At 38.3% G+C, this 23858-nt stretch overlaps 3 protein-coding genes across 9 annotated transcripts; 2 read left to right on the top strand and 1 right to left on the bottom strand.

The window, feature by feature from the left end:
- The first annotated feature begins 118 nt into the window (after nucleotides 1–118).
- Nucleotides 119–12569, top strand: ddias (DNA damage-induced apoptosis suppressor). Of its 2 annotated transcripts, XM_088413245.1 has the most exons (7): nucleotides 119–1894; nucleotides 1960–2038; nucleotides 2917–3477; nucleotides 9514–9675; nucleotides 9794–9902; nucleotides 9986–10284; nucleotides 10846–12569. In XM_088413245.1, exons 3-7 carry the CDS (start codon nucleotides 3413–3415, stop codon nucleotides 11927–11929), a joined length of 1719 nt encoding a protein of 572 aa, XP_088269371.1. In that variant the 5' UTR covers nucleotides 119–1894; nucleotides 1960–2038; nucleotides 2917–3412; the 3' UTR covers nucleotides 11930–12569. The 2 variants fall into 2 exon arrangements, with proteins under 2 accessions (XP_088269371.1, XP_088269370.1); XM_088413244.1 differs by lacking the exons at nucleotides 119–1894; nucleotides 1960–2038; nucleotides 2917–3477 and adding an exon at nucleotides 8727–9059.
- Nucleotides 1202–12903, bottom strand: LOC148424505 (putative gonadotropin-releasing hormone II receptor). 5 transcript variants are annotated; one of them, XM_088413255.1, is made up of 6 exons: nucleotides 12580–12903; nucleotides 10790–10944; nucleotides 9959–10141; nucleotides 2927–3450; nucleotides 1944–2148; nucleotides 1202–1863 (listed from the first exon to the last, which is right to left on the bottom strand). In XM_088413255.1, the coding sequence occupies exons 4-6, from the start codon at nucleotides 3428–3430 to the stop codon at nucleotides 1349–1351; spliced, it is 1224 nt and encodes a 407-aa protein (XP_088269381.1). In that variant the 5' UTR covers nucleotides 3431–3450; nucleotides 9959–10141; nucleotides 10790–10944; nucleotides 12580–12903; the 3' UTR covers nucleotides 1202–1348. The 5 variants fall into 5 exon arrangements, with proteins under 5 accessions (XP_088269381.1, XP_088269383.1, XP_088269380.1 ...); XM_088413257.1 differs by having other exon boundaries at nucleotides 12591–12620; XM_088413254.1 differs by lacking the exon at nucleotides 10790–10944.
- sppl2a (signal peptide peptidase like 2A) lies at nucleotides 12712–23766 on the top strand. Of its 2 annotated transcripts, XM_088413251.1 has the most exons (17): nucleotides 12712–12906; nucleotides 13725–13835; nucleotides 14246–14428; nucleotides 15502–15591; nucleotides 15672–15805; nucleotides 17437–17588; nucleotides 17663–17759; nucleotides 17854–17955; nucleotides 18510–18591; nucleotides 18827–18901; nucleotides 18981–19034; nucleotides 19393–19446; nucleotides 20885–20984; nucleotides 21084–21164; nucleotides 21285–21445; nucleotides 22765–22798; nucleotides 23295–23766. In XM_088413251.1, exons 1-17 carry the CDS (start codon nucleotides 12853–12855, stop codon nucleotides 23333–23335), a joined length of 1605 nt encoding a protein of 534 aa, XP_088269377.1. In that variant the 5' UTR covers nucleotides 12712–12852; the 3' UTR covers nucleotides 23336–23766. The 2 variants fall into 2 exon arrangements, with proteins under 2 accessions (XP_088269377.1, XP_088269378.1); XM_088413252.1 differs by lacking the exon at nucleotides 19393–19446.
- The last annotated feature ends 92 nt before the right edge of the window (nucleotides 23767–23858 follow it).

Raw genomic sequence — 23858 nt, 5'->3', positions numbered from 1 at the left:
TGTGATCTTACATCCTTTTCTAATTTCAAATAAAGCTGTGTTTATCATAGCTATTTCAGTCCACTCTAATGGGGAGAAACATGGCTTTTGTCATTTGGCCATTGACTCAGCACTGATAAAAGGCAGTATTACCCTTGAGGAGCCATTAGAGCTGTGCCTTGAGTATGAGGCGAGTTGACATGTGGAGGATTGTGCACTGTATAATACTGCAGAGCAGTTTCTCATGAGTGGCCTTGATTCAAATCCCTGAGGGATCGTAAACAATTACCATTTTTACTCAACAATAACACAAATTAGATTTTGGCAGGCAAATACTGTAGATCCTTTTTATGTCCCTTATGTGAGCAACAGGCTGAAGTCTATTCATTTCTGCAATGATGTTGATCTTTTGAATACTTTGATATACAAAACATACTTTTTTTATTATTATTTAATGGATACTAAACTAAATATTTCAGCTGTACAATGTTGATCCATCCATTATCTGTATCCCCTTTTTCTCACAAGGGTCGCAGGCTTGCTGGTGCCTATCCCAGCGGGCTTTGGGGAGTCAGCAGGGGACACCCTGAACTGGTTGCCAGCCAATAACTAAGTAATTTCCATGTACAGTACAATTAATGCCTTTAAAAACACATTTTGCCACTTGTACTCTGGGCTCAGCTAACATCCAAACATGGCTAAGCTTGTGAACATTACATGACCAAACTCAGAAAACGGGTGAACCATGATCATGGTCATTAGTTGAACCCTGAGCAACTGTAATGTCATTTTCTGTTGACAGCCACTGGCAAAATGGCCATCTAAAAAAATGGATGGATTTTCCCCATAAATTCATATTCTACAAATGTATTATCAATCAAAATGCTATGTTTATAAAATACAGTAGAGCAACTGTGTTGCCATGTTAACTGGATAAATAAGTTTAAGATCCTATTAAGGAATCAAGAATTGCACTTTATTAAGTGTCAAGCTTTTTTTCAATAATGACAAATAGTATTTTCAAGTTTAGATTTTTTTTTGTAAATACATTTTGAATATGTTTGTTGTTATTTTGTGCTCCCTGATATGTATCTTTTTATGCTTTTCCACTTTTCTATTTGTTTATAGTTTGAATTTGAAATAGCTTTGTATTGATGCTCATATTGAGCCTTGGAAGTAGCTCTAACTATTGCTAAAAGTGAAAATGACACTTTGACAATAGTTTACTCCTAAGGATGGGCTTCTTTCACACTAAATTCAACCAAGTGTGCCTTTATACAGTAGTTTTTGACTTTGTATGTTAAAATTGTCCATATTGTGTACTGTATATGTGAACTTTTGTGTCGAACCATGTCCCGTTTGTATCTCTTCATATGATGCTCTCCAGATCTCTATGTACAGGTCTCTGTGCATTTTTGCTTGTCGTCAAAAAACGGCCTCCTGTCATCCCGCTGTCATTATCGCCGCACATTGGGGAAGTCTCCTGGTTACCAGGACTCGCCTCCCGTTTCAGCAGCGCTGAATTGGCGGCACCGGCAAAAGATCCAGTTATAACCGTGTTGGCGTCGATGTCCGCGGCGGCTCGGGGACTGCGATGGAATCGACGGAGGAGACCCTTCCGGAAGCGAATAGTGAAGAGGCCATAGATGAGTGGGTCTAGGCAGGCGTTGACAAGGCCAAAGATGAAGAGGAGATGGGTGAGCGAGTGGGAGACCTTCCCTTCCAGGTCATCAGGAAAGAACCAGTACCACAGGCCCAGCAGGTAGTAGGGTGTCCAGCAGATGATGAAGGACAACACAATCACGACGCTCATCTTTAGTGTCCTCATGCGAGCTCTGGGGATGTTGTTCTTGGAGCAGCGCAAATGAACCTCAGTGGAGGAAACTTTCAGCAGAAGAGGAAAAGGTCAAAGAAGGTAACCTAAATATGCTTAATTTACACTGTTGAAAGTGTGCAAAGCTCACCATTGTCCTTTTTTAGGCGTTTGGAGATCTCAAAAAAGATTCTGGTGTAGCATGTGATCATAATAGCCAGCGGCAGCAAGAACAAGCAGAAGAAGGTGAACAAGTTGTAGGCCGTCTCATGCCAATGGCTCCCAAAACTGCCTCGTGTGGTGCATTGCGTAAAATCCTCGGGATACTTGATGGTCACATTGTGGAATAGGAACATCTGAGTAGGAGGATTTACAGTTTAATGCATCTTCATCTTAGGAAGCCACTCTTGGAATTTTGAAATAGAGCTTTCAATGTTAGTCTTTAATCTGACATTGCATTCATACCTTAAAAATTCAAAGATGTGCTGCTAATTGAGAGCATTCTTATCTTGATCCCATATCGCATAGGGTTCGTAATTGGAAGTTATACGTTCTTCACAACAATGGTTACTTTTTAACTTAATTTTTCTAAAGCTATATTACATTTCTCACTTTAAAAAGAAAACACACAGTTTAAATCTATTTTATATAATAAATATACTTCATGTTTATATGTATGATTTCTGCATTTATGTATATATTTATACTCACAGTAAGTGCATAATTTATAGGATTGTATGGCTTCTGATTGAATGAACACCATGTTAAGTCTGCCTATTTTTTAAATGTTTTATGCCGAAAGCAATCTAAAGCATAAAGACCCCTTATTGTGTACTTCATGATTAAACTATGATGTTGTGGCTCCATAAAAAACATTTTAAACATGATGAAGATCATGTCCCATGCTTTCTATAATTCCCTGGCTGTCAAAAGATAACTATGGAACAACATAGGCCAACCATGCTCATACGGTGTATAAAAACATGAGGTTTTTTTTTAGTTCTAGTAGTTTCAAAGTAAAGTCAAGTATTTTCATTTGCCATAAATAAAGCTTTTATAATTGTCACCTGTGATATTATATATGGTGTGTGTTTTTACTGAGGGCCCATCTAATTTGATTTTAGGTGAGCTAACCTGAGGGATGGACAGCAAGACACTCATGGTCCAAGCCACCACTAGCATGAACCTGTTCCTCTTCCGGGCCTCGTTGATGGCCAGTGGATCGAGAATGGCCGACTGCCGGTCCAGGCTGATCACCACGGTGACAAAGGCGCCTGAGTACATGGCCAGGAGCTTGAGGAACATCAGGAGCCTGCAGGCAAAATCGCCCGCCAGCCATTGCACCGTGATATTCCACGCCGCATCCACGGGCATCACCACGAACGTCACCAGGAGGTCGGCCAGCGTCAGGTTGACGATCAGAACCCGCACATGGGATTTGCGCTTGCTGTCGGCGTAGGCCGCGCGCAGCACGGCGAGGTTGCAGAAGGCCGACAAGCCGCACAAGATGAAGGTGACAATTACCCGGACCTTGGCGGCGGTGCTGAAGGTGGGCAGCTCCAGACACGGTGATGATACATTGCAGCTGGCGTTAGCGGGCTGGAGCTCGGCAGATCCTTGATGCATACTAGCGCCCATCTTCTTGAGAAGGACACATTCTACTCAACCGGAAGAAGAATTGCTGGGTGAGTCACACACGTCATACATGCAAATCCTTTTACACTAGAAATACTAACATCTCAAGTCATATGCATCAATAATTTCCTCTACTCTGGCATGAGAACTCCGGATTGCCTTTGGAAATTATTTAACTCAACTCAGTTTTTTACCTGCAAAAACATAACCACAATATTTATAGCAAAGAATTACTTTACTGCAATTATCATGTAGTCACCAAATTTCTCTTCTTCTGTTATGTTTTTGTTATATAATTTGAGCAAAATATATTTTCACAGAAAAGCTAGTTTTCTCCGGTCTTTGTCAGAAACTTGTATTTTGGGGAAACAAACCAGTGTTCTCCTGCTAATTACTAAAAAAAATGGGAAAACTCTAGAAACAAACTTGTTCTCTGGTGAAAGACTAGAGTCTACTCTTTTGGTGTATAAAGTGCTTATATTGTTACAGTTGTAACTCTTGAAAGATTAGTCAAAATACTCTAGAAGTTTGTGGAACTTCCGACATGAACCTGATTTGCTAAGCATTAGTGTACTGAACTACCGCTATCATTTCTGTCATTTAAAGTCCATATTCATTCATATTTCATTTATTGAACTCTGTTGGCATATGTTTGATTCACACCTGATTTGATGTACAGCCCAGAAATCATCTTTTTAAGTAGGGCTAGACATATACGACAAATTATTGCATAAAATTAATTCAGGACTAAAATCATGAAGTATTGCACTCACACAAAGATATTATTTAACAATGTGATTTATGGTGTACTTGCCTATAAGTACTCTTAATAATGAATCTTTAAATCATAGTAAAAATATATTGTAGGTGAGCATCTGAGTTGATGCTGCATTCCACAATTACTCACACATTCAAATGTACTTGAAGCACACATACCATCCAGTTTTTGTTGTACTAAATTCACAACAAACTTAAAATGAAGTAATTTGCATGCACTAATCAAAATTATGATTAAATTTCCATCCAAAATATATTCTTAAACTTCAACGGAATTTGTACTTACTCGCTGTGTGTAAATGAGCTTCTGTGCATGTTTGATAAGAATAGCATTAAAACCCTCCAGGAGAGAGAGAGAGGAAAAAAAGGCTTTTGTAAATGTTGCAGCATGAAGAGCTCCTCTTTCAGTGCATGCATGCAGACACGCTGTGCCCTCCATATGTATGCAGCCTGTGTGCCAATGAGGGAAGAGCAAAGGTGTGGCCTCACCTCTAGTCATGCTCAAATAGATATTGTGCAATACTGTAAATGAATAATGCATTGATGAATAGCTAGTAAATTATTTTTCATTTTTATAATATTTTTTTTTAAATGTGTTTACCTTTTTTCTTTGCAATTTTATTTTGTTTTTATTATTATTTTAGGTTCATCCCTGTGTTTGTAGCGTTCTGGTCGCAGCCCCCTGTTGGCCACTGTACAATGGGAAACATTTGCCGCCATTTGCAGTCTGACGTGTTGCATTTACCAGAAACTGCAACTCTTTGATTGGCAAATTGTGAAAAAGAATGATGTAGTTTACAATTTAAATTAAAGTTTAGAACATGAATGTATTCTTTCTTTAGCACTTTTGTCACACAGTGTTATGTTTAGCATCACATATGACATTGAGTTTTGTCGCCTTCGGCAAATGAATGTATTTTTGCTTCCTTCATGAGAATAGTACAATATAGGAAAGGGCAGTTTCACCCACACCTCCGATCTTCTCATACTGAATGTACTTTAAAGTTAGTTTATTCCGAGTGAAGGGTCATTAGCCTTGGGGAATCACATATTTGTCACATATGTCATTGTTCTTCTGGTATTGGTTTAAGAAACCTGTATGTTGTGGTGACTTGAAGATCCAATAACATTCTGTGTCAAGTTTATGAAGGATTGCAGGTAAATCCAAAGGGTTTACATTCTTTTTTAAGGAATTTTAGAATTGTTCTCCTTATAAGATAAGGTAATTATATTTGATTAACGCAAAGTAACCATTCAGTCCATTTTTTTCTGTTATAGTATGGATTATATTAAATTTGAAAAAATAAAGAAGATATTAAAATCTGTAATTAATGGATCTAAATAATCTTATTTTAATCTTAAAAACGCCTGCGAAAACCTCTCAACTAGATGTCTTTTAAGATTTAAATCCACTGTATTATTGTGGCAAACAAAATCAAAAACGTAGCTTCAGTCATTTATTGTGTTTAATAGACTTTAACAGATGCAATCGTAACCATTTACCTTCTGCTGCATTTGAGTCTAATCCCAAATGCCGGCTGTGACCTTTAGATTCAAACAACAGGAGAACTGGTGCTGTTTTCTTTTGTCAGTCGCCAAATATTTAGAAATTAACATTAACATGAAGCATCATCCATTCTGTCAGTTGCAGACTTGCTCAGGTATGGTGTGTTCTTGAGTTTAGTTTGGAAAAAGCTTTGTTATGGCTTGCTACATTTGTGTCTTTATTGCTATTGTTGGCTGTGGCTGCAGTCGCAGCGGGGTACTTTGCATTTATGTGGTAGGAGCTGCTTCTGTGGTAAGAAAACTCATTTTTACAAAAAAAAAGAACATCTCATGCACAAAAAAACAAATGCATAAGAACAGATCGAAACAGCATTCATAGGGCAGAAAATTAGAGATTCAGAATGAGTGACGCAAACAAAACCTTAATGCTTTAATGTATAACTTTAATTAATTGATCACAATTAATCTATTGTATTGACACTTCTAGTTACTAGTTATATGTTTGCGGTGTCTCCTAACTTCTGCCACAGTGAAAAAAAAAAACTCTTTGGACATCCTTCTGTAATCTTGCACATATGATAGTTATTATCAGGTGTGTCTATCTGGATTAATTCCCCTGGTAGCATCCACAGTAGATGGCCAAGGAACACGCTGACCCAAAACATGTATTATCTTGGCAGCACGCCTCATTTTGAATAGAAGATGTGTCAAATTGCCAAATTTGATATAGTTTAAGCTATTCTCCTTGTTTTGTCATGATAGCCAGGGGTTTGTAAAATCTATTGTGCTTCAGCAAAGGTCAGAAAAGAACAGATCTGATGTGCTTCTACAAATGGAAAGGTTATTTTGTCTTGCAATTAAATAGATACACTTTTATTGTTGTTGCGAGGTCGAATGGGGACGGAGCGATTAGCCACATCACAGTTTTAAGATGTTGGTGTATGATATATTTTTTAGAATTTCCATGTTCTCCGTACCCTCGTGTTTTTCCTCCAACATTCCTCGCTCTTCCACCTTTCTCTGTGTGACGTGCATGTACTCATGCCAACACTGAGGCACTCCAAAGTGGCCACACCTAGAGACTATCCAATGGAAAAGATGGATTTTCGGGGAATAGCTAAATTAGCTAACAGCATTGCAGCGCCGTTGCAAATAAAGGCACTTCATGTTCTTCTATAGTTGGGGCGCGATGACTCATATCACATTTTCATCCTACTTTTGCTCATTTACTCACTGACTCACACACAGTCGTCATACACAGTACATCGCATTAGCCATTAGTCTGGAATACTGTTGATTCCATTTTCTCACTGAGCCAAACAGCTCTGCAAGGCATTAACACAATCATCCTTTTAATTGTTCCCTTAGGGGCCAAATTCAGGCAGTGACACATACATTTTTCATGCAACATTTAAACAATCTCATTGGAAAGGATATACAGTACAGCAATGTGAAATTATTTAATTAGTCTATAAATAGAAGTCTTTGCAAATGGTATTTTGCTTGTATACTCCACTATTTATTGTCATGCCTATCATGTTTAGCACCACAAAAAATGTAAATCAAACCAAAATTAAAATTTTGAAAAGCCTATTAGGTTGTCGTCTTAGTGTAACTTAAACCTCCCCATATGATTTTTAGCAATTATTTTATGCACTTATAAAGCATTAACAAACATGTTAGGCAAACAGTCACCATGAAAAACGTCAACTTGGTTTGTTTTTCCTCATAGCCGCGCTAACAGGTTGCAATCAGATAGTCATTTGAAAATGAAGCCTCATGACCCACTTTTGATATTTTTTGCTCCTCTAGATGGCAATCTTGGATTAAGGATGTGGTGGAAAATTAAATATCTTTACAGTAAACACAACTATACTTTTAAACCAAGTGCACCATCTAGTAGAATAATGTATAATATTGGTTTACGAGGCCTCATTTTCCTATCAATACAATCAGGCCTGCAAATTCATACCATGAAATGAAGCAGCCTTTTGCATGGGAAGTGAGACTGAGTAGTCAATATGATCATGATGAATTGCAAATTTTTTTTGTGTTCAAGTCTGTAAATTAAGGCAAAAACAATAATTAATTTTAATCAAAGAGAACTGTATAAATCAGGTGCTAATACGGTTATTGTATATTGTCTATTTGCCTAATAATGACTCTGTCCCTGAGCACTTGTTTTTTTTGCCACTTGTTTTACTACGAATCCACATGAAGTAGCCACATCAACAACCATATGATAGCATCTTTGACTGATCTGGTGGATAGACCATTAGATAATTGGTGATGTGACATCACATCGCCTCGCCTTTGGCTTCGTGTTGCATTAGTGAGACTACAAAGCGGAATTGAAGGATTAAGAGGCAAAACGTGAACAGCGGCGTAAGAGATAGGGACATCTGACGAGAGAGTGGAGCCTGAAGCACAAGCTATACAAATGTAAAGAGGACATGTTTTGGAAAAAAAAATCATTATGCGGGGCAGTATGGTCTGCACTGTGTTGGCTGAACAGTTTCCGCCTGTGAACGAAATGAGATAATGATCAAGCCATTAGTATCCAAATAGGGCTAGAGTAATGACTCATGCTCAATTCTGTGGTCATAAAAGGGATGGACGAAATTGCTTTTTGAAAGATTCCCAAATAGGCAGAAGAAAATTATGCTATTAATGTTTTATTATGCAAAAATAATCCTGCCATAAATCCTTTTGGTCTATGAACATTGGTCATGAAATCACATTTTAACAATTGAAAGGAAGTGCTTGCAGAGAGTGGGTAGAGTGTGCTCAAAATGCTTGATTACAATTAAATATTGTATGAATGTTTCCGTAATATTTAATAGAACAGAATGAGGTCAACACGTATTACGATTCATCAGAACTATTTTCGTTCAACGGTGGATCGCTGCGTCACCGATAGGATCCGTTAGGGGGCGAAAGAGTATCCATCTTCGGGATCCGCACGAGCGTTGAACACAAAGAAGAAAACTTACCATTTACACGAAAACGATTGGTTGAAATGTTCGAAGACCGTGTGTTGTTTTCTACCGGGATGGTTTGAAACTGTCGCTTATTTTGGGGGGATCTCGGCTTGATAAACGGTGGCAATGATGAACTTGCGAAAAAGCGAAATGTTTAGGGAGTTGGTCATACGACGTTAACATGTTAGCTGCTTTCTTAGGATCGCTGGTTCACTCTGGGGTAAATGTTACCCGCTGGCGGATAGAATGTCTTTTCGACGATCTCTGGTGGAATGTACCGTGCTGTCCTTACAAGATACCTGCGTGTTTTATCCATGCTGTAGAAACTGCTTTAGCAAAATGGATGTGGAGCCACAAGACGCGACAAGGTGAGAGTATCAACAAACGCTAATCGTGTTTGCTTTTAAGGAATCCATCCCTCTAACTGGAAAATCACATTTTTTTTTTTCAAATTTCTGAGAAATTAGCCATAGCATACGACTTAGATAACACGAATACTGACATTTAAAATGAAATATCAACCTCTTAAATATTATTTGTACGAAAGTGCAAATCACAGGGAACGAGAAAGTCGCTGTAGTTTGAAATATAGTTTGTTAAAAAAAAAGGGGGGGGGGGTATGTGATGTGTTATTACTGTAGCCCTATCCGAAGAGTTGCTTTAAATGTTCTAATCCCATGGCAAAATTTCATGGACTGCATAATTGAGTGTTGCATCTGTCCCTCTGTCCTTGGGTTCGACACCTGTGGTCTACAGCTAATGAATATATATAATGGATCTTCCATATTGTATCTCCATTCACATGTTATGGGATTTCAACAGATCCAGATGCTCCAGATGTGCCTACAGCTGTGTGAGGTGTCATCTGGAGTACAGATATCGTCTTTCGCTGATGGTGACCAGGGAGACGAGTATATTTGGAGTCACGGTATTTGGCAGCTGCCTGAACCCATTCTTTGGCATCTCTGCAACTCAATTTCAAAGGTGAGAGCACATCTTTCAGGCTTTAACATTTTTAATCTGTACAGGCAATGTTTAAACTATCATTTTGGTATCCTAGTCATGAGTGAATTGGTTAGTCTATTAATTTGTGATTAAATAGGGTACTGGAGAACTCAGATGGACCACATGTAGCTTCAGGCAAATGCAATTTGCTAGCAAGAGCTGTCGAAAACTGTTTTGTTGGCAGACATCTTGTTTTTGGAATAAAGGTGAGGTGTAAGCTGTGTATTAAAACAATGCTGATAATGTAATAGCAGCTTCTGACCCTGTCACGCTTCCATGTGCTCTTCAGGTGACAGATTCAAGATGTTGTCCATGGTCTGAAGATCACAATCCGAATACTTCTGGTAGCAAAGACATGGCCCAGTGTATTGCCACTCAGCTGATTTTCCCTAAAGCTGCAGGCATGGAAGGCCACTCTGTGCTTAGTTACTATCAACTCCTCCTCCTGAAAACAGAAAAACAATCTGTTGATCCCAATGAATCCTGTCGGATCCCAGCAACATCACAATTACAAATGCCTCAAGATTTTGCTGCTAGCAGCTTCAATAACATTACTCTCTCGCGTCTTTTTCCTCACTCCCTGCAAAGGTAATGTGTCATTCACTTCTTTTTTTGTAGCGCTTGTTCTCAATTTTGAGTCTTCAATGAACCCAGCATGTATGCTTTTTGGAAAGTGAGAGAGAGAAAGCTTGGCATTTTAAAAAAAATAATTCAAAACTGTGACTAAACTTTTTTTTATAGTGTTCTTGAAATAAAATATCCTTTATTTAATTATATGAATTTATTTAAAGAATTAAAAAAAAACTATTTAATAATTTTGATCAACCAAATTGGAAAAAAAAGCAAAATAAAGCAAAAAAATATTACAGTATTCTTTGCAATGCAAATGCTCGGTGGGCTGGAATAAAGTACGCTTTGCCCACCCTTGGTCTATCGCTCTCTGCCCAGAACATTACACACACTTGCATAGTCAGGAGTCCTCTGAGACTTTATTACAGTATATGCTCTAATGCAGTTGACAGCCTTGTAAGCTCTCAGGATCCAACAACATTTCCTCTCTACTCCACAATAATTTGCATGCAGTGAAACCAACCTTGATGCAAATGTAACCATAACATCACTCCCAGTCACATTCGTTCTCCTTTGCAGGTCACAGCACCACGACGACAGCCTTACTCCCACGCCCCCGTGGCAACAATCGCTGGGACTTATTTCTTCATCCGCAGAGCAGGAGGAGGAAGTAAAAGGCTGCGCACACGATGACAACCAGTCAACTGCCAAAGAGCAAAGACTGGGCAGTTTGTTTGACACACCGCCATTTTCTCTGTGCTCGCCAGTCAGAAATATCAACGCCTCCGTTTTGAACATTATGGCGCCTTCCATGGTGTCTTGTGTAAATTATCCTCTGGTCACAAAGTGTGAGGTTTCCAGGCAACCGGACGAATCACTTGTGTCGTGTTCGTTAGTGTGGGACGACCTGCCTTTTTCTGAAAGTCTGACAGCGTTTTTGAACGAGGAGAATCAATATTTCTACACAACAAGCGACAACAACTTGCCTAATGAATTAGGTTATTCCTGTACCAATAACACAAACACAGCAAGAAACAAGTCACGGTATTTAGAGGACATCACTAACATGAATGTTTTGAATGAAAACAGTGCAGAAGTCTACAATGGTTCTCTGGACCTGTTTTCCTTAAGCGCAGCTGAGCCTCACAAGGAAATTGTGCAGCTGCCAATGCATCAAAATTGTGTTGAAAGACCTAGCAATACTCAAAAAACACCTTCTCGGGACCTGGCAACCCACTGGGATTATCCACGGTGTCTTGACTTCCTCCCATCATCTCAGTCCACTCCCATTGTTAGAATACGCCCCTCCTCACGTCTTTTGTCATCCACAAAACATAAAAACTTTGCAAAAAGACGATCCAGGAAGCACCGTCTTGCTATCCAGGGGGGGATTCTAAACAGGAAGCCTGCCAGTGAATGTGATGCACCTTTATGTCAATCAGAGGACAACCTCGTAGTTGTCCCTTCTGTCCCTGATGAACTCAAGATGGAAAATGGTTGTTTTCAGGAAAAAATGTCATCACATCTAGTGCATCGTGATGCAACAGAATGTGGTATTAACACACACTTCGGTCAGACAATCAATGAAATAGCAGCTGATGGATCCTTATTTCAGAACGAAGTGTGTGATTGGTCCAGAGATCTCTTTTCCGACTCTGTTTGAAAAGCTCTGTCAGCTACACCAGTCCATAATGAATTACTGATCTTAGCAATCAATGGGATTATACTATGGATTCTCTAAAGTCAAGCGCAAGCCATTCTGGGACACTTGCTCAATTGACTTAAAAAGTTTTTAACACTGGAAATGGGTCAACACTATATTCATCAAACACTCTGATTCTTCAAGCAACGTTTTAAGTAACATGTTTTTAAAATAAAATGAATAATATATAACAGTTTTATACAATATCAATCAATCAATCCATACAAATTATCTATCTTTAATTTGCTTGTCCTCATCAGGGTCTCAGGTGAGTTGGCACCTTTGCACATTGCACTTTTCATCCCAATATACAATACAAATTTATCCAGCTTTAATTTGTTTGTCCTCATCAGGGTCGCAGGTGAGTTGGTACCTTTGCACACTGCACGTTCATCTCGTATACCTCAACACAATATTTTTTGACGTTGTGAAACTGCGTCATGAGTCTGTGTGTGTGTGCGAGAAAAATCGTAAAATGATGCGTATATGCTATATCATACAAGAGATTAACATCGAAGCCCGTTTCCGCCAATTAAAACACATTTTCAGACTTGAATATATTAAATTTACATTGAAAATCAGGGAAAAAAACACATTCATTTGTTACGTACAAACAACTCACTGGCGAACACTTGTCATCGAAATACAGCAGTCTTATGACGTCGGTCACAGTCACTCATAATGGAATCTAAATTTATTTGTGAACGCTTTTGGCGTATCAGCAGTTAAATCATTGGTTTGGCGAGTCACGTGACCGATAGCGGAAGTTGCCTGGTAGCGCAAGACAGCTAGGCGCAGGCGACGTTTACACGAAAATACGGTGCTCACAAATGTCCAGCGAAGGTTTTTAGTTCTAAGTTGTTGTGAGTGGTCCAGACGACGACATGGATAAAGCTGCCATATATGTTATTTGGTCGATTTTCGTTCTGACGTCACAGGTAGGTACGGGAGTGGGAACAAAGTGAGGCCGATTCCGTATATTTACTGCCTAAAGTAGCAGTGATTTAGGGCATGATTTCATATGTAACAAAAGAACTCGCGTTATGATGACTCAAGTTCAACACAAACTATCCATTATTTTATGTCCGTTGTGATAAATGTTGTATAAATAAATTTGATTAGACTTGCTTTATCGCCAAACAGGGTAAGAAATCGACCACTAACAAGTTTTTTTTCCGCTCGAACCCAAATGCCAAGTGCTTCTAAACAGAAAACAGAACTAAGGTGGTATTTTGTGGGGGGGGGAAAGCGAACTCCTGCTCTAATCGAGGCATGACTGGCAAATGGAAACAAACATTGTTGCATTTTATAAAGCATGCGTGTCAAACTTGTTTTCAAGCTCAGCAAATATTCTAGGAACGGTTGCGGGTAAAAACTAAGAAACACAATAAATGCAGAGTGTTTAAATGTTTAAGTACTTCAAAGATTATTTTTGATTTTATTATTTCTTTCAGTTTTTATTTTGTTGTTGTGAAATTATCACACTTAAATGCATGTATAAATAAGGCAGACTGTACAACTTGCGGGCAAACTTTCTCAGTCTATATAAGATTGCATGGAGATCTCGATCCTACTAATGATGAAAATCAGTGGATCTCAAGCTTTTTACGCCAAGTACAACTGAAAAAAAAAAAAGATTTGGTTTAACAAGTACCACAATAAAGACAAACTGGGCGTTCAATAGTGTGCGGCCACCCGGCTACTTTGTATATGATGCTTGTGTGAAAATGGAGACTCAATTTGTATCCTCCCACAGGTAAACTGCCAGGAAGCTATCCTTCACATTTCAAACGGAAGCACAGAACAGGAATTCTGCATCATTTACAATCGCTCATGGACGCCCCTGCCGAAAAGCCTTGATACTGCTGTAAGCCTCTCATTTTTTCAAAAAAAGTTATGCTCACTCACTAATAAATGGAAGGTTGTTTTTTTTCTAAAGAATAAGCATTATATTTGAAACAAATCTCAATGATAGAGGAGAAGAAAACAATATCTAAACTGTACCACCCCTTTTGCTCAAAGCCAGGCTGGGGTAGGCTCCAGTTTAGCCATGAGCTCAAAGAGGACGAGGAGAACAGAACATGGAAGGATCTTTTTCATTATATTTTAATTAGGTCCATTAATGCTGCAAAATATTTAAACACCTATCAGTAAAATGCAGTGTGGCCCGAAAACTAGCTGTTTATAGAATCCCTCTCTTTAGAGTGTTATGCTTATATTGTCTCACATATTTCTTTAGGGTAATCATGATGTTACATTTTTACCTCTCTCGTCCAGATGCAGTATCCATTGGTGAACATGACATCCACGATGCTGTGTGATCCCTCAGGAGTCAGTCCTGAAGTGGTGAAGGGCAAAGCGTTGGTGGTGATGAGGGGAGACTGTACTTTCAGTCAAAAAGCTCTGATTGCTCAGGCTCTCGGTGCTACGACGTTGCTCATTGCAAGCTCCAAAACTCTGGTATGATATTATGTTTGTTTAAGATAGCTAGAGTCCATGTGCCATTTATCTAAACATATCACAGTGGCATCCATTTTCTGCAGCACTTATTCTCATTAGGCAATACTCTCTGTGTAAAATTCCATTTCCAGAACTAACACCTGCATGAAATTAGACCTGGTCATCATTCTGCTGTTACACATAGAGTTGTCTTTAAAATTGGTACCAACGTAAATGAACTTGAACAATATAGCTTATTAAATCCTACAGACAGATATATTTTTAAGCTTTTTTTATATATATTATTTACTGGTACAAAATGAATGAAGCATTAATGTAATCGAGTACATCAGCACTTAAGTGACTAAAGTAACTAATTACACGACTCAAGTAATCAATTACTTTAGGCAATGATGTACTTAAGTTTTCAATTACTTTATGCACTTAAGTGTTGCAGTAATTGATTTGTACTTAATCATTAACAATATGCTTATAGCAACATTTTGTATGCTAACCGATTAAAAATAATAATAATACGATGCATTTGTAGGACAAATTCCCATGGTAGAAATCCATAAGCTTTTTATGACTGTTCCTAATTGCCCATAATCCGTCACCATAAAAAGCAGCAAAGTACTACACGCCCAGTCCCTTCAGCATTGTCCCTTGGCTCTAAAATTCCACAAGCGAATGCCAAAGAAATACATAAATATTGTGCTAGGCTTTATCTGTGCACGAAGCAACAAAAATGTGACTTTTTAAACAAACAAGGAAAGAGGTTACAATACAAATAATAAAAATACAATGATAGGCGAATCCAACATTTGCTTACCTCCAGGTTTGCTGGACTTGTGAGCTGACTCGAGATAAGCTTGAAACTGTGCCACTTTTGGGACATTTTGCCGTGAAACATTCTCTGTATATATTTCAGCAAACAAATCAAGTAGGTTGTTGAAGTAAATCTTGGACATGGAAGTGGTAAATCAGAGAAATTCACAGCGTCAGCATATTTAGTTAATATGTCATGCGTTAACAGGAAGTTAACACAAGGCCAAGCAGTTGTTGTCAATGTCTTCTGATGAACTCTTTTTCAGGTTCCTCCATCTGCCAATGACTCAGAGTATTCCAAGGTTCAAATTCCTCTGGCTCTCATGAAGTACAGGGACTTTATAGAAGCACAACAGGTCAGTCCCTATGTTTTTGGCTCCTATTCTGATTTAGCCATAAAGTCCACGCTTGCTCCATGATGTCATATTTCAATCAGGTTTTCAGCAGTGGGATGCAGGCAAAGCTTTATTCACCGCCGATCTCGAAGATTGACCCGAGTATAGGGGTGATGCTGTTGATCTCCATCTTTACCGTTGCCTTAGGCGGCTACTGGAGCGGAGCCTGCGAGAGGTCAGTTTAACACAGGATAAGCTGCCCAGTAATAAATAGCACCATTCCACAAATCTGTAGCCGGGGACCCCTGAGTTAATCGCCTTTTTTTTTTTTTTTTCCAATAAGTTCTGTTTCCCCCACATGTGTATATTGGGACAAGACACATGACTTGAGATATGGTTCACGAAAGTGAGTCCACAAGAATGAGATGAGATTTTTTTCAACACTTGTAATGTAAATGAAGTATATCTTTTTTTTAAAATTAAGTTTTCCATAATGTTTTCCCTCCATTGAGCATACCACAAATACAATAAAATAAATGCAAATGTAAACATTAACCGGGGAGTTACTTTTAATAAAAGCTTTTTTTTTTTTTTTTTTTTTAGCTTTAGTTGAGATCTTTCCTCTTATTGAATAATTCAATAAAATGCATACGGCTCATGCTAGTCGCTGTGTTTTCCTCCCATTATCACCATGTATTGGTCAATGAGATGAAGTGAGATCAGAACCACAGGATCCATTTTGCCAGCTGAAAAAGCATGTTTTGGTCAGTCTGGTATGTTAAAAAGTGATCAATAGGAACGGCAACTGTATCAGGCTGTCAGCATCGAAGTGTGTGGTCATTTAATGTATGTTAAACTGTTTTTGTAAAGCAATTCAACAACTCTCGCAAATCTCTCGAGGGCTGTTAATTATTGTTTAATTTATGCCATAACTGGCAATAACGCTGGTAACAGGCCCCAATACAATACAATGTCAGCAAAATGAAGTTGTTTTTACCATCCAATTTGCCTTTGAATGCATTTTTTTGCAATTCTGGCGCCAGGACTCAGGAGCAACTGTTTGCCATGACTACAGGGAACTACTTCAGAATACTAAGCACTACTAAGTAGGACAGCCCTATAAATCGAATTTTAATCGTGATCACAACATTGGCTGCCACGATTAATTTAGCTGACATTCGGCAATATTAACATTTAAAAAGTCAATCACTTTTTTTGATTATAAGTCCAATCAAGCACTTTGTCATCCTACCACTAGGGGGCAATGTTTCACACATGTTTGCATGACAAAAGCCACTGCTTTTCTCGCCCTAATATATCATTTATCATTGTGAAATGGCATTGAGTTTCTCATCTGATTCCTAATATATACATTACTACCTGTCAATTTAGACCAATTTTGAAAAATCTGATTGGCAAGAAATTGGAATAAATTTGGTTTGAAATGACCGAAAAAGACATTTAAGACTTCTAATTGATTAAAATTTGCTTAAAAGTAAATAATTTGCTCAACAAGTAATTTAGCTGTGTTGCATTAAATAAAAAAGGCCAATAAATCGATGAACCATCAATATTGACCAAACTAATCGTGATTTTTATTTTGGCTATAATCGTGCAGCCCTAATATAATATTGGTATGGTAAGGTTTATTTTGAAGCGTTGGCGGCGTTTTTTTACTGACATGCAGAGCATTAACAAGCAGCGTATACTTCTGTGTACTGACTCTGTCCGTTTCACTTCTTCACCAACAAAGCAAAAGAAAAAAATCGACTCGTACTATCCCTAATAAATAGCACTTTACAATATGTTCAGAATGAGGGGGGGGGGAAAAAGTAGATTGTAATAACACCAATGTGTTTGTGGCAGAGAACGTTTGAATTCAGGTGCAGGAGGAACAAGTGGAGACAACAAATCAGACAGCGGAGACCTTCCACTCTACTCTCCTCTCAAAGTGCTCATCTTCGTCGCCCTCATGTGCGGCATGCTCGTCCTCATGTATTACTTCTACAATATTCTAGGTAAGTGGGATGTGAAGGGGAAAATATCCAATCAAAAAGTGGAACTATTCTGCCAAACGTGTCTTTTCCCTCAGTTTACGTCATCATCGCCATCTTCTGCATTGCGGCTGCCACTGCGCTCTTCAATTGCATTGAAGCGGTGCTAGACAAATTGGGCTGTCCTTATGGGAGGTATCTTAAAAGTTTTACATTGTATACCACAGAGAGGGCAAAATGAAACGGTTAAGAAATGTTCATTTTGTTGAGTCTTTGTTTCCTTTTTCAGCTTCACTATTCGCAACACCAACTTTTCAGTGCGATCCCTCATTTTGGCCTCCGTGTGCATAAGCGTCTCAGTGGTCTGGGGTGTCTACAGAAACGATGTCAGGTACTAGCTTACGACCAAGAGAGGAGCGATTAAGTGTGATTCTACCGTTAACTACGGTGGCCCTGAAGTGCCAATTACAAAAACAAATAATTAAGTAGACAAAAAAAGTTCATCTTAAACAAAAACACAATCCAAAAGATGAAACACACTTCAAATCAAATTGTAAAGAAAAAGGGAAATATAAAAAAAAATGGCAAACACAAACACATTACAAAAGACAAAACCCAAACAAAAACACACAAGAAAATTCACTTTTGTGTCTGCTTCTCTTGTGTAATTGTTTTTTTGTTTGCAGATCATTTTATTTAGTGCATTTTTGGTTGTGTTTCTTTTTTTCTTTTTTGCTGTGTTTTTGTTTGCCATTAATTTTGTATGTTTCCTTTTTTTGTATGCGAGTCCTAATTTACACTTGTTTCATCTTTTGTAATATTTGTTTTTTTATCAACTTTTTTGTTTGCTTAGTAATTTTTTGATTTTGCACATGAGTGCCATCAAAGATCACAATTACAAAATTCTAATAATATTTAAATAAAGCCAGTTTGTGTTTTTTGTAGGTGGATCTGGATCTTGCAGGACCTTCTTGGCGTTGCATTCTGTCTCAATTTTTTAAGGACTGTCTCGTTGTCTAATTTCAAGGTAGTGCTCCACTGCTATTTTTTGATGCAAAAATAATGACACACACACACAACACACACACACACACACACACACACACATATATATATATATATATATATATATATATATATATATATATATATATATATATATATATAAATACATCAGAATAACACTAGCCGATTTATCGGTGCTGCATCACCATTATTTTTGCAATTTTTTTATTTATTTATTTTTGGGCTTCTGCTGACAGATCTGCGTGATTCTCCTGACGCTTCTACTTGTTTATGATGTCTTCTTTGTTTTCATCACACCTTTCTTAACCAAGGTATCATGTGTCCATGCCCAATATGCAAATTTGATAAGCAAACATAATTCTAACATGTCTGCTTGGCATATTTCCACAGGATGGCGTTAGCATTATGGTGCAGGTGGCTTTAGGCCCAGGCGCAGGAGAGAAGGTAAAGCATTACTTTGCCCCCCTCATTTGTTTTTTCTTCTGCTATACTAATTCTTCAACATTGGTTGCTGGTACCTCACAGGACTTATAAAGTAGAACATGTGTGGGCATTTCTCGACCTCCAAATTGAAAACACATATTCCATACAGTACAGTAGTTGTGAGGTGTAGCCATCATGTGTACTTTTAGAGTGGGCAGCTTAGCTTTGGGGTAAAACTGCACTCTGAGCAAAAGAAGTCAGCAAGAAGGGCTTGAGCTCACAAGCTTCAACCTTGGTGTCAGTGTGTTGCTTGATTAACATCTGCACTCCCCGTTCATGACTTAACTGTGCGCTGGGTTTTGGTGGGGCTCTGTCACAGACACAAGGTAACATTGTGGAGGTGCCGGCCGAGCCCCAGACTCCCATGGAGACAGTAAGACTGGCGTTCTCAAATCATGCCGCTATTCGTGTCTATGCCTTGACGTGTGCAATTTTTTTTTCAAGTAGTGACCCTGCTCTGATCTCATGCCTCAACCCAAATGCCTTTCTTGTAAATAACAACAAATGAATTGGCACATTTTTGGCTGTTTTCACACTTGCGTGGTCAGCCACTCCAAAGTATGTGAATACAGTATGTGTAATTTCTCTAAAGCTAAACTTATTTTGACATGTTTTAGCAGTAAAAGTTAACATTTTGGGTTTAGGTGCAGGTCTGGCAATCTAGATTTTTTCTCTCCTTTGGTAATTTGCTAGATTTAGCTCATAGAATTTGGCTTTGTGCTGCTGTGCGCCATGGTGGGAGGGAATCTGCCGAGTAACCGCCAACTTTGCCTAATTTGCATGAGGAATCAGGGCGTGGGGAGTGCACGGCGAGTTTTACGTGCGTAAGTTTAGAAGTAGACTGGTCTGGTCTGTGCATGACACAATGGCGTGCATTTGCACAGCCGTATCCCATTGGGGATCATGACGTGCATGTGACGGGTGCATGCGTTGCAACCACAACCATCCAACCCCACCCCATTGTTGTTGTGCCAGTCTTGAGTTTATTTAAATGATTTATACGAATTATTTTTGTTTAATATATGTATACATTATTGTACCATAAAATAATTCAGGAGGATTGTCACAAACACGCTGAACCTGACTTGTACTAGACTTGTGCCCGTTTTTTCTGACATGCGCCCTCTACTCTCAGTGACCAAATTGTCTGCAAGTCGGGCTGGCAACCAATGTGCAACACTGCAGCAAACACGGAAACTGGACTTGCGCTTGCACCAAATTGAGGATGCGCCAGTTTAAATCCCATAGTCTGTCATTCATTTGATAAATTGCAATTTCATATTCAAATAACTCATTCGCTATTGATGGCAATAGATGTCTAAGATCAATTTTTACTGGATATGTATGAGTTTATCATTCTACATGTCAAATGCATTACTCTCAGTAAATAACTGACTTCATTTGCCACTTTGTAGAACATTTAACTCATTCACTGTCGTTAGTTGAATGAGTTAATATTGTTTTAAAAACACATTTTTCTACTTTCCGTAGACTGAAATTGACATTACCTATGCTCAAGTCTGGGATAATGACCAATCTCAGCTCACCTGTCGGTCAAGTGACATTCATAAGATGAGCAGGGATTGGTCGTTTATTACCTGAATCTCCAGCACAGGTGATGTCGTTTTCAGTTGACTGCGTGTGACAAAATATGTTCTTAAAAGTATTAATAAGTGGAGCCAATTTTTACTGCTGAAAAGGTCAAGTTTGGTATCCCTTTTAAGATTGTTGAGGAAGACATTTTAAAGTGTAGATTAACTTCTTCCGTACATTAAATAGTAGTTCAGTCCACTGATATGATCTATTTCTAGCTTCCTGTCGTGATGCGTGTTCCACGCTTCTCAGCCTGGGCCCAGAACTTGTGTGGGATGCAATTCTCCATTCTGGGTTATGGCGATATCATCGTCCCCGGTGAGTGTGCCCACTTCCATCCCTGCTCATATAATTAGATGTGTTATCTAATGACGTTAAGATAGGAAATTGCCGTTGTGACTTTTTGTGATCTATCAGGTCTTTTGGTGGCGTACTGCAGCAGATTTGATGTTTGGATCAACAGCGCAAAGAAGGTCTACTTCTGCTGCTGCTGTATAGGTAATATGTGCTGTGTGTTTCAAGCATTTATGATATTCACCCTTCACGCTGTTGTGTAACAATTCAGTAGCTCAGCTCACTGAGTGGTGTCGACCTAATCTTCCTCGTCGTTATTTGTAGCCTATCTGCTGGGAATGATAACAACGTTTGCGGTGATGCTGCTGTCAGGGATGGGCCAGCCAGCTCTGCTCTACCTTGTGCCCTTCACTCTGATAACTTCTGCGACTGTGGCGGCCTGCAGGGGACAATTCAAGCAGTTCTGGACCGGGACCACCTACGAGGTGAGTTGGGAGATGGTGCAGATGTCTTAATTGTTCAGTGTTGATAATATGTGAATGTTTTCCGTTTCTGTAGTCACACTGTTTTACTAGCAGATTACATCAACTCTTAGGGAACAATTTTAAAATGATAAAACAAAAATAATTCCTGGAAAAAAATTCAAGCAGAAGCTGTCTAGCAACTTGTTAGTTCAATGTAACGATTAATTGGCCAATAATGGGCCTTAAAATAACCAGCCAAATGGCCGATATTTGCTTACATTTGTTTACATTTTCTACATTTATGTGTTCTTACCATTTACAGCAGTTGTATACAAGCAACAGTGTTGTCATTGTTTATTACTCATAAATCTATACCATAACGTTGCATTTTTAAATATGTATCTTGAATTTTCTTGATGAAATTCAAAACGAAGCAAATCAAAATTTTTACAAGAGATAATTAGGTGAGCAATGCTAGGAAGTGTTGCAAAGAATTGACAAGAATACTACTACAGTTTACACCCAACCTAAAGACAGTTTGTTTAAAAATAACAAAATACATAGTAAATAGGCATGCATGTGGAAAATTTCACACCCATTTAACTACTTTTGACACAAATTAATATAAGGATTAATGCCCTTATACTACAATAATTGTGAATTCTGTGAACTGAAAAGGGATGTTTTTTTTTTTTTTAAACAAATTATTGTTGAATGGGTACCAGGCTTGCCTGTTACCAGTAAAACTGTATATAATTGCCGCTTATTGAAATGCATTGAGGGGAAACAAAAGTTATTTTATTTATGACATTTTTTTAAATAATCAACGATTATAATCAGTATTTTTTTTCTGCCAAAATCGGGCTAGTTCAATGGAAACAAGATTTTCGAAGCTGCTACCAAATAAGAGTTTTAATGTCATTTGACCTGTTCAGATGTTTTTAATTGAATTACTTGCCAACCTTCAAAATGTCTTGAAACACTGCTGTGGATCATATTTGAGAACAGTGCATTTTTGCTTAAAAAACAAGTTATCATTAGGAAGTTTATTTAAAAGCATTCAAATTATTCCCTAACAGTTTATGATGGTGCTGATTTCCATTTGTATGGAATATTTGCAAAAATGAGGGAAAAGCAACATTTGTATTATCATTTGGAATGTGGAAACGATGCATGTGAATTTATAAGCTTGTGTGTGTGTACCCGGCCTAATTCCCACTTGAGCGATTTGAGACAATTACGAGAGAGTACGAGAGACACTGAGTGTGAGAAACTGTGAAATATTAAGTGTGCGTTTGCTGATAGGAAATGACATTGTGACCGAACTCTGTCTTCATCAGGTGTTGGAATCATCACAGGAACCTTTGTTGCCAGGTGTGCACTCCTTACGTCTCCCAACAGCGCTTCTTTTGTGTCATGCCAGTTTTTTATTTATTTTATTTTTGGACGCCCTTTCATTTTCTTTAGGCATTTTAACTCACCCTTTTTGTTCTCAGCCTGGAAAGCAAAAATAACCTAATGACTGACATTTCTGGCATTAATTCACCACTAGGTGTCTCTATGCATCCGTCTAATTGCCATAGTACCTGATGTCAAATAAACCGGAGCTCATCTCAGCTAATTTTGCGCGAGAGGCTGTCCATCAAACAATATGATAGGGTGACTAATAACCGATTATTATATATTCCCGGCATGTGTGTATTACTATATGGTCTCAAAGCTTTTGTCCCTTTCATCCCTTCACCCTTTATGCTGTTTAACATTCATGTTGTCATCCGCATGCTGCCGCTTCTCGTTAACCTAGAAAAGCTCATTGTGCCATGGATGATTGCTTGCTAGATGGAGTATAATATTTTTGTTCTTTTTACAGAAGCAAGAACCCACCACTCCACAGAAGCAGAACCATGCTGACCTTGAAGCCAACTGCTGAAATTTCGTTTTGTGATTTTTTTTTTTTTTTACTATGGAATTGACAAAGTAAGGGACAATTGTGGATCAATAGATTCCTAGATCAATATGGGTTAATTTTGATTGCTTTGTAAAGCAGAGTGTGTAGGCCCTTTTGTAGAATTGAAAAGGCTTTTCAGTGCCTCTTGGTTTCAGGAAAAATAAAACTGTCACATCTTTAGCTACACATCCTGCTTTGGTGATGACTGAACACATAATGATAGAAAGCACTTTAAGTACTATATATTTAGCAACTCATGTTTCATGATGTGTGGGCTGAAGGGCAAAGTAAAACACTAGCCACAGGATACTTTTTGATAACTGCATTTCTGTGTTAGCTGTTTTTTTATGATGCGATTTGTTTGTTGCCTTATATTAAATTAACACGTATGTAATGTGTTTTGTTGTGAATGTCTACCACACCACATAACTCAGACCTTGTGTTTGGATTTTGAAAACATTTATTCCTCATTGGAAATCATGGAAA

The sequence above is a fragment of the Hippichthys cyanospilos genome, chromosome 4, assembly GCF_059441005.1.
Source record: "Hippichthys cyanospilos isolate Australia breed blue-spotted pipefish chromosome 4, RoL_Hcya_1.0, whole genome shotgun sequence".
NCBI lineage: Eukaryota > Metazoa > Chordata > Actinopteri > Syngnathiformes > Syngnathidae > Hippichthys > Hippichthys cyanospilos.
The sequence above is the reverse complement of the archived record's forward strand: the minus strand, read 5'-3'. Positions and strand labels throughout refer to the sequence as shown.

What these genes read in the sequence shown, in the direction of transcription:
- sppl2a (XM_088413251.1), top strand. Translation starts at nt 12,853, where the DNA reads ATGGATAAAGCTGCCATATATGTTATTTGGTCGATTTTCGTTCTGACG. An exon ending in TCTCGTTGTCTAATTTCAAG is followed by an intron (nt 18,592 to 18,826) that starts GTAGTGCTCCAC and finishes TTCTGCTGACAG; the next exon opens with ATCTGCGTGATTCTCCTGAC. An exon ending in GCCCAGGCGCAGGAGAGAAG is followed by an intron (nt 19,035 to 19,392) that starts GTAAAGCATTAC and finishes GCTCTGTCACAG; the next exon opens with ACACAAGGTAACATTGTGGA.
- ddias (XM_088413244.1), top strand. Translation starts at nt 8,938, where the DNA reads ATGTCTTTTCGACGATCTCTGGTGGAATGTACCGTGCTGTCCTTACAA. An exon ending in GAGCCACAAGACGCGACAAG is followed by an intron (nt 9,060 to 9,513) that starts GTGAGAGTATCA and finishes GGATTTCAACAG; the next exon opens with ATCCAGATGCTCCAGATGTG. An exon ending in TTTCCTCACTCCCTGCAAAG is followed by an intron (nt 10,285 to 10,845) that starts GTAATGTGTCAT and finishes TCTCCTTTGCAG; the next exon opens with GTCACAGCACCACGACGACA.
- LOC148424505 (XM_088413255.1), bottom strand. Translation starts at nt 3,430, where the DNA reads ATGGGCGCTAGTATGCATCAAGGATCTGCCGAGCTCCAGCCCGCTAAC. An exon ending in TCTTGCTGTCCATCCCTCAG is followed by an intron (nt 2,149 to 2,926) that starts GTTAGCTCACCT and finishes CCTCCTACTCAG; the next exon opens with ATGTTCCTATTCCACAATGT. An exon ending in ACGCCTAAAAAAGGACAATG is followed by an intron (nt 1,864 to 1,943) that starts GTGAGCTTTGCA and finishes TTCTGCTGAAAG; the next exon opens with TTTCCTCCACTGAGGTTCAT.